The sequence below is a fragment of the Lycorma delicatula genome, chromosome 4, assembly GCF_047948215.1.
Source record: "Lycorma delicatula isolate Av1 chromosome 4, ASM4794821v1, whole genome shotgun sequence".
Classification (NCBI taxonomy): Eukaryota; Metazoa; Arthropoda; class Insecta; order Hemiptera; family Fulgoridae; genus Lycorma; species Lycorma delicatula.
Genome location: NC_134458.1, coordinates 34,114,062 through 34,128,570, shown reverse-complemented (window position 1 = coordinate 34,128,570; position 14,509 = coordinate 34,114,062). Strand labels below are relative to the sequence as shown.

Below are 14,509 nucleotides of genomic sequence, written 5' to 3'. Positions count from 1 at the left end.
GCGCATTATCATGGTGCAAAAGCCATAAATTGTTTCGCCACAAATCTGAGGTTTTTTTGGATTGCTTCATGCAAACAGCGTTGAACTTGTAAGTAGTACTCCTTATTGATTGTTTGACCTTGTGGCAAGAACTCATGATGAACTATGCCGTTAAAATCAAAGAACACAGTGAGCATAACCTTCAAATTCGACTGCACTTGTCGAGCTCTTTTCAATCTTGGTGATCCAGACTGCCTCCACTGCGACAATTGAACCTTAGTTTCGACATCATATCCATAAACCCATGTTTTATCACCTGTTATGTTATGATTCTGCATTGTTGACTTAATTTAGCGACTCCTGAGCAATTCCATTTGCCGCTGTTTTTGTTCAAAATTTAACAATTTTGGAACAAATTTTGGTGGCCAGGAATATGGTTCTCCATAACCAATCCATTTCTCAGGGAAATTATGATTTAAATGAGTGGAAACAGCACAAGAGAAGTTGGGAGACACACCTTCGTGCTGGAAGTATACTTTGCGTCTCAGCTCTAGAGGAACATCTTCAAGCAGCTATGACAATTCTACTTCAATTAGATCTCAGCATTTAAATGGCCAGGTAATATGAATGGTCCAAACAAATGATTGTGAAGGCCGCACCATCCATTGACACTAAATTGGTGTTGAAAACTGCTTTACACCATTTCAAATTTGTCTTGTTGGTAAACAAATTATACTTGTAGATTTATCGATTTGTAATCTACCACTTGCAGAAATCCAAGCATAGTATACAATCTCCTACGTGTAATGTCAAACTGGCTGTTTATGATAAGGATAAAACTTTTTTTAAGTGTTCTCCAAACCATCGAATGCGAAACTGCAATTAGAAAGATATCGTGTACTGAGCCTGGAGTGCGCTGGACTACATCGATAATAATTTCATCAATAACAGTGTTGTGTTGGACAGATCGTTCATAGTTGGTATGAATAATAAGTAGTGAACCTTTTCCTGAAGATTGTGAAAAGTCACGCTAATTGTTTTGGGATCTTGAATCCTGTGATTCAGAAAACATATTTCATATTCTACTGCAGCAGCTGTAGCATTACCATTATTTTAGCATCAGCATTACCATTATTCTATTCGATTTTTCATGTCAAAAACCATAAGAAATCACTAACTCTTCCCCTTAATTAATATCCTAAAAATTTCAGTATGACCACATTTCACTGGGGTAGCTCAAATCCGAGTGAAATCTTTCTCTAACCAGAAACAAAGCATTTTAGGCAATATGTTTATATAAACTTTTACCATTATTTTCACGATACACTCAGTATATACACTCTATATATAGAATTCTATTTGAGAAAAAACCATTTAAATTTCTTGAAGATAAACTGAAGCTTATATCTATTGTTTCCACCGCTGCATTCTTTGCACTTTTTGAAAGGGATTTAAAATTTTATAATGCTTTCTCAGGCTCAGTTTGAAGAATTAATTTATTACTAATTCTAATGTTTTAAGTAAGTTTTCAACAGTTTTTAATGAACAAAACTCTTTCACTAAGAATCTGTAAATTGAATCAACAGATTTTAATAAAGTAATTTAACACTATAATATTTACTTAATCTCCTGTAATCATGCTAAATTTTTTTCTATAAAAATCATTGATTTTTGCTTATTAAAGAAATATGTTATTATGTTAATCATCTTTGAAATATAATTACCTGTCTTTCTATTTGCTCTTTCATAGCTGAACCAAAAATAATAAGGAGATCATTAATAATGATCATTATGTACCAAAGATTCCAAAATTCAAATCTTCCTTCAACACTTAATTCTGTTTTATAATGGTCCCGAAAAAAACGAACAGTTTCCTGAAAAGTAAAAAAAATAAGTTAGAAGATTAAGGTTATTCTCTGCCCTAAAGGCTCTACAACATGAAGAAAATGATAGAAGAACTTCATTTCACAGTCAACAGACGTGAAACTTAATTGAACAAGAGTGATGTGGCAAACATTAAACGTAATTATTGCCTTTAACTTCTATCATATAATGACAAGGTACTCATTACAGTGAGACTTTTACATGCTAGGAATGAACAGGGTTAAACAAATATGACAGTACTTCTTGTATGGCAAGCGACTGAATTAATCTCTGATGGTATTTAACTAGATCACTTACTGCTATTGTACCCTGACTCCAACACCACACTCACAAGCCTACTGTTGAAATACAATCACCTAATTTTTGTTAATATTAAACCTGACTAATCAATCAATGTCAATTATAACCTTGGAAGCTGTATGTATGTGCATCCGTATGTGGTACCACCATATATCATGGTAGCATACAGAACAAGGTAAGTGCAGTTTACTTATTTGAATTCAAGTTGCAAATCACAGCCTGGCTCAGATCAGCATATACCACCCTAGTCACACGTGAATAAAATTTTTCTGCATCTAGTGGATGGAGTTTGACAGATTTCCATCTGGGGCAGACCTGGTTATCAATATTATTCAACAGACATCAGACACGACTAACCCACCTGGCTTCAGTGCAGGCATCTCACGGTTCTAGCTATATTGACACACAAGGCACAGAAATTCTACTGAATGTGGTGAAATAATATTTGACACAGTCTGGAGCTGATGTCTTCATTGCAAAGGACCTAAGGTCAACACACAGGTTGGCATAAGATAAAGGCCATCTTCAACAAACTGGATTGATACAATAGACTCCTGGCCAGAGCAGTGCCAATCTAAGATTTAAACCAGTTTTTCAGCCTGCCTCAAGTGTTATGCAAAACCAATTTTCCCATGAACCCAAACCCGAATTGTGTCAGTTGATGTATAGACATCAGATGTCTATACATTTATTTCAACATCATTAGAAGCTAAAGCTAGAGCCATCAATGAATCAATAGCCAAACTGTATGCTCTCTGCACAGGCCGAGCTCTCGATTGTCTATAGGAACCGGACCAACAGCTGAAAGTTGTCATCCATTAGGTTACAAATATTAACTAGCCTATACTCAATTTAAATAGGCAATCCTTGAATTAGAAAGCCAGTTCTTTATTGTCAGGCTACCCTGACATCTAGATAAAATAAGTACACACCAGTTAGTCAATAAAGACTTTTTTTGTATTACTCGACCTCACCAAAATCTCTTTCATTAATATTACTTTGTGATTAAACTTAAATCTACACCCATGATTATTTTTTCCTTCAAGAGTCGATATTTTTTACATTCTGCGATCTATTGTAACTTCTTAAAATGTTAACGAAAAACCTTAAAACTAAATATACTATTTACTTTTAGTCATAAATTTCAACGTGTTTACTGTGTAACTAAAATGTTGAGTAAGTTTTAAATTAATCTATTTATCCTTATTTTATTTAACATATGCAATAGTATTTTTTAAAATGTATTTTCTAAAATAAATATGTAGGAAAAGTTAAGTTAAAGAAATCATTTCATGAAGTTCATATGACCAAATTAATTAAATTACCATCAAATGAAACCTACAGAAATTTTTGTTTGATCTTAATTTCCACTACCTGAAATTCCTATTAACAAAATAAAAGAGTATTGTTTGATACACTTAGTATATATATCTACATACAAGCACAAGATACAGTAGATCTGATCATAAATTTGATGATACATCAAAAACTTATTCACAATAAATAATATATTAACATAATTTATAAGTTAAAGGTAATAACAGAACCAGCAGAGACAGTAAAATTACTTTGAATAAAACAAGTGTTACAACCAAACCAACTGCCTTTAAATGGTAATACCAATACATTTTGTTTACAAACACATAATTACTTACTATGGGTGCATTTATGTTGTGATATTTTGGTTATTTACATAAGAATTTAAAATAGAACAATTAACTTTTTGGGTATTAAAAAGTGATAAATATATAAAACTACTTAATACTATTAATAATATAATACTGAACACAAATGCTATTGATACATCATCAAATCATTCTTGGATTCATAAATATATTTAATTATACAATAGAATTTCCATTCACATAATAATAGCATTTAATTAATAATGAAATTAAATGAAAATAAAACAAAATACAGTCTCTATGAAAATTTTTAAGATGAAACTATTACAATTAAAATGTTTAACAAAAACAAACTTAGCACACTTCACTATTTAACTAGCAAATATATTGAGGGGGGGCAGACTACAATGATCTACATGCTTAATCAAAATACCTTCTCATCAAACTCTTTTGTCCCTAGTCCATCTCACCATTACTGGATAGCTTCTTCTAATTTATTATCAATTACGAATGGCTTGCTGAACAAAAATTACTTTATTGTTTTTGAACAGAGGGAAGTAACCTGAAGTCAATTTTGGTTCAGAATATAAGGCGAGTGACTGAAAAAAAAAAACCTCACCATTCATGTCACACTGTTCAAATCATCTAGAAAGGTACACATTCTGGAGCATTACAGTGAATAGTAATCTGTACCTGCAGTAATCGTTGCTACAGAGGCATGAAATAAATCAACAAGATTCCTGAGTGATCCCAAAAGATTATAGACATTAACTTGTGTGCATAGAATTTGCTTATCTTTTGTGAAATTTTGATGATCGAGCAAACCTCAACAATTAATAGTGGGTCACTGCTAGTGGAAATTAGTAGACATACTGTTTGTATATTCTCTTTTTCCAGGATCCCTATACCATCAGAAGCAGAATTGTCAGGTTTTCAGTGATTGTACCTTTATGCAGACTCACAACAGACCCTCAATTCTGCCTTCTTGTATAGAGATGGTATGTTCAGACCTCCTAAATATTTTCTGGATGTCTCACCTCTCCAATAACTTATTTACTATTGTAAGAATATTTGGAAGTATGCTAAATGCGGTATTAATCTCCGATTACTTTTAGTAGAAATAATACACAATTATTTAATGATAAAACCAGGCAGAATTCTAGAAAGTTTTCAGAACAAATTGATTCGAATAGCTTTGGATGCAAATATTATTCAATCCTCTGTGAATTCCTGGTCGCAGACTCTAAGGGGCAAATTCCAAGAAGCCTGGAATATTTACTGCACCAATGAAGCAGGCCATACCAAATTTCTGTTTGGAACCAGATGAAATGTTATATTGATATTACTCTGGTGACAAGTAGCAAACTGTGTAAGAATGGTAACTGGAATATTTGGTCCACGGCTAGTATTAAAAATCATAAGTTAACAATCTACAAAACAGCACATGACTTTGATCCATGTGGGCTAAGTGAAATGGGATGCTACTCCCTTAGACACTGCATATAAAGAACTGATTGCAGAGTATGACCACATGATCAAACAGGCAGTTTGAAGCAGTACTTCCAGAAAAAGGAGAATGAGATGGCAGGTTTAGTCTAACCATCATGTTTGCTTGTTACTGGTTTTTCTGATGTTATATGTTTAGATCTCTGACGTTATCTGCTGCCTTACACGTACAACCTGAAACTGTTGTGGGGGACTAGGTTGTCCTACAAAGCAATTACAGAGGAAATGTAGGGTAGTCTAGCTGTTCTCCGACTTAGGTAAATTGCATGTAAAAGTTAGCACTGACAAGAAGCACTAACAGCAACACCAGAACAAGAGTATCTTCTGAGCTACTAACATATGGAAAGGATCTAAAAGCCTACCACTGAAGACACCAAGAACTGTTTTGTTCTTGGAACCTGCAATTCAATGATCTCATGAGTCTTTCACTCCAAGTTTTCAAGGTGTTATTATTCAAGATTTTAGAGGTGACTGTTTATTCTTTCTCATACTCACAGAAAATAAATTTTCAATGAACACAGAGTCCACATTGCTTTGGCTGTCTTGAAAGGCTGGATGGACCAACAAAATTTACATATATACAAGCCTCAGATGAAGTATATGCTTAGAAAGGTAAAAGTAAAATTAAGTTTCAGCCACAACCCCCAAATTTAACACAAGGGAGTCAGAGTCGATGAGTATCTAGGTTTACATCTCAATAATAAGTTACTTTTACTAATTAGTATTGTTACAGAGAGAGAAAAGGTTAGAGGTAGGTGAAATACACATTAAAACTGTGTAGAGCAGTATTTCTCAACCTGTGGGGGACACTCCCCTATGGGAGTATGATAACACTAAATGGGGGATGCAAGCATATCAAAAAGAAAATATTAAAAAAAATTATTAATTTACTGAAAGGAAAGCAAAACAAAATACATTCTGACATAATAAAAAATAAAACACATATTTACATCGATATAATACACTTATAAATAGGATTGTATTAGTACTGCACTATGTATTTAATAATTAGCTTAACAATACTAAATTAAAAACAAGTTAAATGTTAGTGACTCCCTTGGGTTTGTCTTGCAGAGCAAAGTTTTTCAAAGGAAGGTTTAATATTAGAAATAGACACTGAATTCTTTTTCTATATTTAGCTGAGATCTACATTTTGTCTTCAAAGCAGCCACAGCAGAAAATCCAGTTTCGTAGAGATAGGATGTTAAAAATGGTAATACTATATGAAATGCTCTTGTTTTCAGTGCAGAAAACTAAATCATCCAGCCCTGCACAAAATTCAAAGAGTGATTTATTACTAAATTGTCTTTTAATTTTGCCAATTGCTGAGAAGTCTATGACAATTTCTTCTTCGACAGTTAAGAGTCCTTTGGGAGTATTTTGAAATGAATCCCTAACCCACCCGTAAGTTGCTATCAAGTTGCCATCAGCAAGAAAATACTTTTTAAAATTCTTTGCTGGCATGGCTAAATGATTTTCAACGGCTACAAAAACAACTTTCACATGTTGTTCTTTAGCCTTCTTAATTTTAACACATTCACCACATTTGCAAACATTTCTAGGTTTTTTGTTTTAAAGTTCTGCTCAATTCAAATTTTCTACAAAAAGCATTAACTTTATCACTTGTATCCAACATAGCACATAGTATTTGCTCATTGGAGTTGAAGATTCAAAGTATTTAATTTCTCAAATATGTTGACCAAGTAGCTCAATTCCATCACAAATAAATCATCTTGAAAGTTCTCGGCTCCAGGTTGGTTTTCCTATTCTAGAAAAATGGAGATTTCATCTCTTAATTCATAAACACATTGCAAAAATTTCCCACGTGATAACCATCTTGCATCAAAATAAAATAGTAATGCAGAATGTACTATACCCAAGTCTTTAAAAAGTGCAAAAAAGATTCTTGATTTTAGGGGTCTCATTATTATATAATTTACTACGGTTACAAATGTCGTTAGCACAATATTCAGACCAGGACTCGCATTTCTTTGGAAACCCAGATCCTTGTGGACCATGCAATGTGTCCAGTCAAACTGTGGAGATTTTTGTTTCACAACTGCTTGTGTATTTTGGAATCTTCCAGACATTGAATGAACACCATCAGTGCACATTCCAGCGCAATTTTTTCAGTATGTGTTTGCCTCATTTATAAAATCATTTAAGATAGCAAATAATGTGAGTGCTGTGGCTTTGAGTTCTATTGGTTTGCAGAACAGTAGTTTTACTGCTGACATACCATCACAAAATTGAACATAGGCAATGACGAAATGAACATCTTTATTGCTATCTCTTGCCTCATCAAGCTGAATTGAAAACACTTTTGTCATGCAACTTCCCGAAAAGCTGATGCTGTACATATTCAGCTATATCACCAATTTGACAGGCAACAGTATCATTTGATAGAGGTATGGACTGCAGTTGTTTGGTAAAATTATCTCCAAACAAAGTTTTTACAATCTTAATTGCAGCTTACAAAATAAGCTCTTCCTTCACCAGTAGTGTAAGGCTTTTTACATCTGGCTATTTTATGTGAAACTTTGTAAGAGGCAAGTAAAGCTTTTTCACTCATAAAGGTTTTTTAAAAATTATAATTGCTTTTCATAAGATTTTAGAAGAATTTTTGGGGTTTGTTAACATACTTACTATGAAGGGTTTTCAAATGTCGTTTAAATTTCTTAGTTTTTATGCTGTCTGCTACCAATGTTTTTGTGAAAATGACACACAGGGCCCTTCCGTCTTCATTTACTTCAGTACTGGTAAACCCAAAATTTAAGTATTCTTGAGAATATTTTCATGATTTTAATTTTGGAACCAACTAGTTTGTGTACTTGCTGATGCTTTAATATTGTCTAATGCTCGTTTACGCACACTTAAAAATTTATCCAGGTTCTGTATAAATTTACTGCCGTGAATTGTAATTAACATGCAAATTACAATACACACATTCACAATACATTCGACAGTGATAGGATCGACTCGACTGAGACTGGCTGGAATTGAACGAGGTGGAGAATTTATACACGTATGCACAGATGTTCCTGAATGTTCGAGACAAATTGGAACTTCTTGTGAAGCTGTGAGAATGTCTGATATGCTGGAAGTAAGACAAAGTAAGAGGCATCAATTCAGGTTTTGTCAACGCAGCAGATTGGTGTTGCCAAATATCAATAAATTTACTTATTTTTGGTAATTTTTAAGATTTGTGATTAAGATTGAAGGGTAGCTTTAGCGTAAAAATACATTATTATTGTATAAGGGGGCACGATGAAAATGATGATTGAAAATTGGGTTGCAAATACTGAAAGATTGAGAAACACAGATGTAGAGGATAAAAATTATCTAAAAGTACTGAAGGAAGAAAAAGAAATTGGTGATTTCAGAGGAGACGCTACTATTTGATTTGAATTCGATAGAGCTCTGAAAGACTTAAATAAAATAAAGTAGTAAGAATGAATGACATACCATCTGAATTGTTATGCTGTGAGAAACAGGACTTGGTAAGCTTTATACATTATTCTGCAAAATTGATAAAACTCAAGTTTTAAAAAAAAGTGTAACTGTGTACTTTTCCAAAGAAAGTAGAAATAGATACATGTGAGAAGAATTCCACCATATTATCAGAATAATTTCTTATGTTTAAGATAATTTACAGATGAAGACAAATTATATGAAAGTTGGGTAATGAAGCCAGAATTGCCTCACTATTATTAATTCCAGAAAACCGGCTTAAGAAGAATAAAATGATCTAAATGGCATTTGATAATATAATATGGAGTAGAATATTTACAATTTTAAGAAAAAGGATAGTTATTGATAATCAGTACAAGAATCAGATGACACTATATGAATAAAAGATGAAGAAAGGCAAACTCTGATTAAGAAAAATGTGATACAAGAATATAATCTGTCTCCATATTGTTCTAATACACAAAAGAAGCAATCAGGATATGAAGGATAATTCTGAGAAGGAAGTAACTATCCAATGAAAATTTTTTTAAATGTATTTGGTGGCAGAATAGCACTATCATGAACATCATTACTATCAGAAAAAGCAACTTTAACCAACCTTTGACACTCTGGATGTTTTTCATGCGCCATAATCACAAAAAAGACTTGTACAGATAGGATAAACCATTAAACTAATACAGAGTGATTCAAACAAACGGGAAATTTTGAAAGTTGTGTTGGTAGCCGTGGGCGATTGGTACCACTTGATAAGTGGCGCCAGCCTCTCTAACCAAACCTGCCATTTAGTTGTCATGGATCCTTGGAGTGGTGTGCAACGTGCATTTGCTATAAAAGCGTTTTACAAAAACAATGACAGTGTGGAGGGAGCGCGTAGAGAATTTCGCCGTCATTTTAATCTGGGACAGTACGACCGTGTTCCACCAGCGCATGCAATTAAAACATAGATATCTAATTTTGAGGAAACCGGTTCAGCAATGAAAAAGAAACCTCCAGGCCGTGAGCGAACCGTCCGTACACCACAGAATGTTCAAGCTTTACAAGATGCTGTCACAAGAAGTCCACATCGGTCCATCCGTCTCTCTCAGCATCTTTACAATAGCATAGTTCAAGCGTTCGAAGAATGTTAGTGAAGGACTTTGCAATACCATCCATACAAGTTGCAGATTGTCCAGGAACTGAAACCGAACGATGCAGTTGTGCGAGCACAATTCTGTAATGTAATGCTTCAGAAGATAAATGTTCACGAACTGTGGATGTCAGACGAAGCGCATTTCCACCTCAGTGGAACAAGCAACATTTCAGATACTGGGCACAAGAAAATCCTACGCAGCTACACCAGCGTCCGTTGGACAACCAGAAAGTAACCGTTTGGTGTGCTATGTCATCTTATGGTGTTATAGGCCCTTATTTTTTTGAGGATGACAACGGTCTTGTGATTACAGTGACGTCGGCTCGTTACGTAGCCGAGATTTCCACCGATTCTTAACACAGCCTGGTTTCAACAAGACGGAGCAATGTCACATACTGAACGAATATAGATGGCAGCTGTACACCGATTGCTTGGACAACGTGTCATTTCAAGAAATGGTGACATTAGATGGCCTCCCAGATCGCCTGATCTCTCAGCTTGCGATTACTTTTTGTGGGGCTACCTTAAAAGCAAAGTGTTCCACAGTAGACCTGCTACAACGGAAGAACTGAAGGCAAAGATCCGAGAAGCAATTGCTGAAATTCCAGTTGAGATGTTACGTCAAACCACGATCAATATAACTAAGAGACTTAGTGAGTGTTTACGTAGAAGATGAGGTCACCTGCAAGATATAATCTTTAAATAATAAACTAAAATGTATGTATCCTAAAATGGCAACATTTGTACAATTACATGAAATAAAATTCAATTTCTACAAAAATTTTTCATTAACGGTATTTAATTTTTTAAATTTCTCATTTCTTTGAATCACCCTGTATAACACTGTTAGTTAAGAAACTATGTAATATGCTCTGCTTGTAGTCAGAAGAAAGTTACTTTTTTGTTTTAAAATTAAATTTTTTTTTTTTAAGTTAACTAGGGAAGGATCATAGAAATATAAGTGAGTTTAAAAATATTTTTAACCAATAGGGTGTGATAGGATATACTCATTCCAGACAATCACCAATTTTTATTAACAGACAATTTAACAAAAAATTAATACTGCGAATCTATCTGCATTAGATAAAATACTATTAAAAATCAGAATACAAACACACTATGTTATCAAATAATAAAAATATTACTGTACCATAAATGTATTAATAAAGAAGAATATAAATAACCACTGAATACAAACATAGCATTAACATAAATAATAAATAATTCAAACACGTATTTTAGAGGTAATTAATAACAGTAAAGTTATGCTCACCATCTTCAGTTGTTGCGCTTTAATAATGGCTCTACTGCAAAGTATGAAAGATACACCACATATTATAATAACTAGAAGGTTAAGAATAGTGCTCAATATGTAGTCTAATCTACCATCATCTACAACAGTAAGAAAATTCTAGATTTTCACAAACTGATGTTTTTGCAGAATATAGTTTTATAAGATATCAAGAAACAAAATAAGTAAATTTTAATAGCAAATAATAAGGTCAGACATAACATATTAATTATCATCCACAACTAAATAAAACCATTAACAGGACAGAGAAAAATTCAGGGTTTTTAATTAGCATTATTTAAAAATTCATAACCAGAGTAATATGGTTTCTGTAAAAGGAAATCCTTAGTTTACTTTAAATAAATTGGTAGGAAGATCTTTTAAATGCTTCAGTAACTTATAAACAATGGAAACATAAATAGAAGTATAGTAAGGATCTTTCTTGTAAGCCAAAGTGTTAAGTTACAAAAAAACAATCCTGTTGTTCGTTTGATAAAGATGAATAATGTTATTTTAAGAATAAGAGACTATTCTTTTTAGCAAAGATTACACAAGAAAAAGAATAACATTTTAATTAAAATCTTTGCTTACCATGTCCAAAAAGACTATTTTTTGTTGAGACATGCAACTTGATGACAAATTCACAAGGGTTAAAAAAGCAGAGATCAATAAATTGGCAGTAATTCAAAAATCTGATGGAAATGTCACCTCAGCTTACAAAGTAAATTACACACTGTGTAAAATTATTTATGAGAAATTAGAAATGTTTCAAGGAAATGTAATTTTCATTAATATTCAGAATCAAAATAACTACACCTTTATTGTAAACCATATTACATTATGTCCAAATATAAATATTATACCTTCAGTAAATATATACTTATTTGATAGCCAAACAAAAATATTATTTACAGACAAACACATACACACACACACACACAACATACACACACACACACACACACACACACAACATACACACACACACACACACACAGAGAGAGAGAGAGAGAGAGAGAGAGAGAGAGAGATATTTATTAAAAATTAAATCAAAACTATTGTCAACATTAGTTTGGCAAAATATGAAATGTTTAAAAGTATATAACATTCTTTCATATCTATGCTAATACTTTTTTTTTATCAATTATACAAGGGCTATTCAGAAAGTAAGGAATGTTTTGGAATTTAAAAAAACCAAGTACAAGAAAAACTTTTTATTATATACATGTGAAAGAGGGACTAAAATACTACTTTTCAACATAATCACCATACAAATTCAGGCACTTATAGCGGTAGACAAGTTTTGAAATTCCTGTCATAGAATTCTGCCGCCTGTGATCTCAACCACTCAGTGACGCACCCATCTTGCACAAAATTTGTGGTAGCCTAGCTTCTGTGAAACAATTTCAAACAATAAAGTCCGTGAAACTTGTGGGAAACATAGAGAAAGCTCAGTTATTGTGAAACAGTGGTTTTCACGAATCTTTTTGTCAACTTTGGAGATCAGATCGTCAGTCACAATGCTCGGACGTCCACTCTTCTCTTTATCGTGAATGTTTGTTTGGCCATTTTTAAACTGAATGCACCACTTCCTGACAGAACTTTCACTCATTACGTTGTTCCCGTACACTTCACACAGTTCCCGATGAATTTCTATTGGTTTTAAGTTTTTTGGCAACAAAAAATCACAGACCGCACCTCACAACTGGCGGGATTTTCGATTGCAGCACACATTTCAAATTTGTATATAAAAGAAATGGGCAGTGCGGAGATGTTCCCATTGTCACAGCTGGATGCTGACTGAGGTACTGAGCACGAGCACACCAATATATACACGATTGGCGTGCGCCTGGCGGCATCAGGTGGAAACGTTCCTTACTTTCTGAATAGCCCTTGTATTCACAACAAATTAAACTTTGTTAAAAATTTACCTCAAAGTGCATTAACTACATTTATTCTTCCTATTCATGCATTATATATAAACTGAGATAAAAAAATTTATTCAATGTTAAAAAATATCAATCAAATTGAAATAATTAGTGATGTGAATAAAAACCAGTATTTACTTTAACTTGCAATTATACAAGTGTTTACTTGCAGTTCTGTGAATAAACAACGGTAAACCAAATACTTGACAAGTATTCTCTTTACTTGTAAAACAGGGAAGTGAATAACCTTTACTTATCAAGCGTTTACTTGTAACTACATGCAATTACTGATTCCGGTCAGACTTTACTTAAAACGAGTGAATAAAATCCTACGTTCGAAAGAGTATTCAAGTATTTACTGGTAGAATTTCAAGGTAGATATTTAGTAACCTTATCAAACTTTCATTTAAATTTTATACTTGGTATGGCTGCCTTTGCCAACATTCGTCAACCAAAAACTTACAAAGAAAGACGAACATTGAGTTGAAGAAGATATGAAGAACTAATTCCTTTTACAAAAGAATCAGTTGAATTTTTGACGAATGCTTTTTTGGAAGAAAGTAATGAAAAGCGAAGAGGTGCTCTGTCATCGCAACAGAAGATGGAAGTAACTTTGCGGCACTTATCAGACCCTGGATTTCAAAACAGTGTCAGTGAAGACTTCGGGATTCACCGTTCTACAGTATGCAAAACTTTCGATTACGTTCTGAACAAAATAAATTAAAAGGCATCTGAGTGGATTAACTTTCAACAGAATGCTCATGAGTTAAATGAAGCCAAGAGAAAATGGAGTTCTCGCTTTAAAATGCCGAGCGTAATACGTGCTGTGGATTGCACGTACTTAGAAATGAATAAACCAGCACACTACGGAGATTTTTATATAAACCGTAAGAAGTATCCCAGCATCAACGTTCAGGTAACATGTGATTCCACTGAAAAAATCACTAGCGTTGATGCTTTTTGGCCGGGTAGCTCCCATGACAGTCGCATTTGGAGACGGAGCAGTGTTTGCCAAACCATGGCTAAATTTAATGATACGGTATGCCTTTTGGGAGAGAGTGGGCATGGAATTGCCCCATGGTTAATAACACCTTTTAAACCAGCTGGAAACAGGCAGGAAGAAGTGTTCAATAAATAACATTCTAAAGAAAGAGTTGTTATTGAACGAATTCTTGGTCAACTTAAGAAACGGTTCCCGATATTGGCGAATCTTGTTTGTGTAAAATTGGGAAAAATTCCAAAAGTATTTGTGGCATGTTCTGTTTTACACCATGTTGCGAAACATTTAAATGACGAATATTGTGAGTTAGAAGAAAATATCAATTATGAAAGGGAAGAGGATGAAAATGAAGGACCAGAAGAAATTGTAGAGGATGGAATTCATCTCAGAGGGCAG

At 33.5% G+C, this 14,509-nt stretch overlaps 1 protein-coding gene across 5 annotated transcripts in view; it reads right to left on the bottom strand.

The window, feature by feature from the left end:
- Window positions 1-14,509, bottom strand: part of LOC142323248 (mucolipin-3-like) — a 97,335-nt gene that overhangs the window by 50,869 nt on the left and 31,957 nt on the right. For all 5 annotated transcript variants that reach the window (XR_012756058.1, XM_075362635.1, XM_075362634.1 and 2 more), the window contains exons 7-8: window positions 11,168-11,286; window positions 1,704-1,853 (exon numbers count right to left, since the gene is read on the bottom strand). Coding sequence is in view for 4 of the 5 variants with exons in the window: in XM_075362635.1 (XP_075218750.1) it covers window positions 1,704-1,853; window positions 11,168-11,286 (269 nt within the window). In the remaining variant the exon portion in view is untranslated. The remainder of the gene's footprint in view (window positions 1-1,703; window positions 1,854-11,167; window positions 11,287-14,509) is intronic.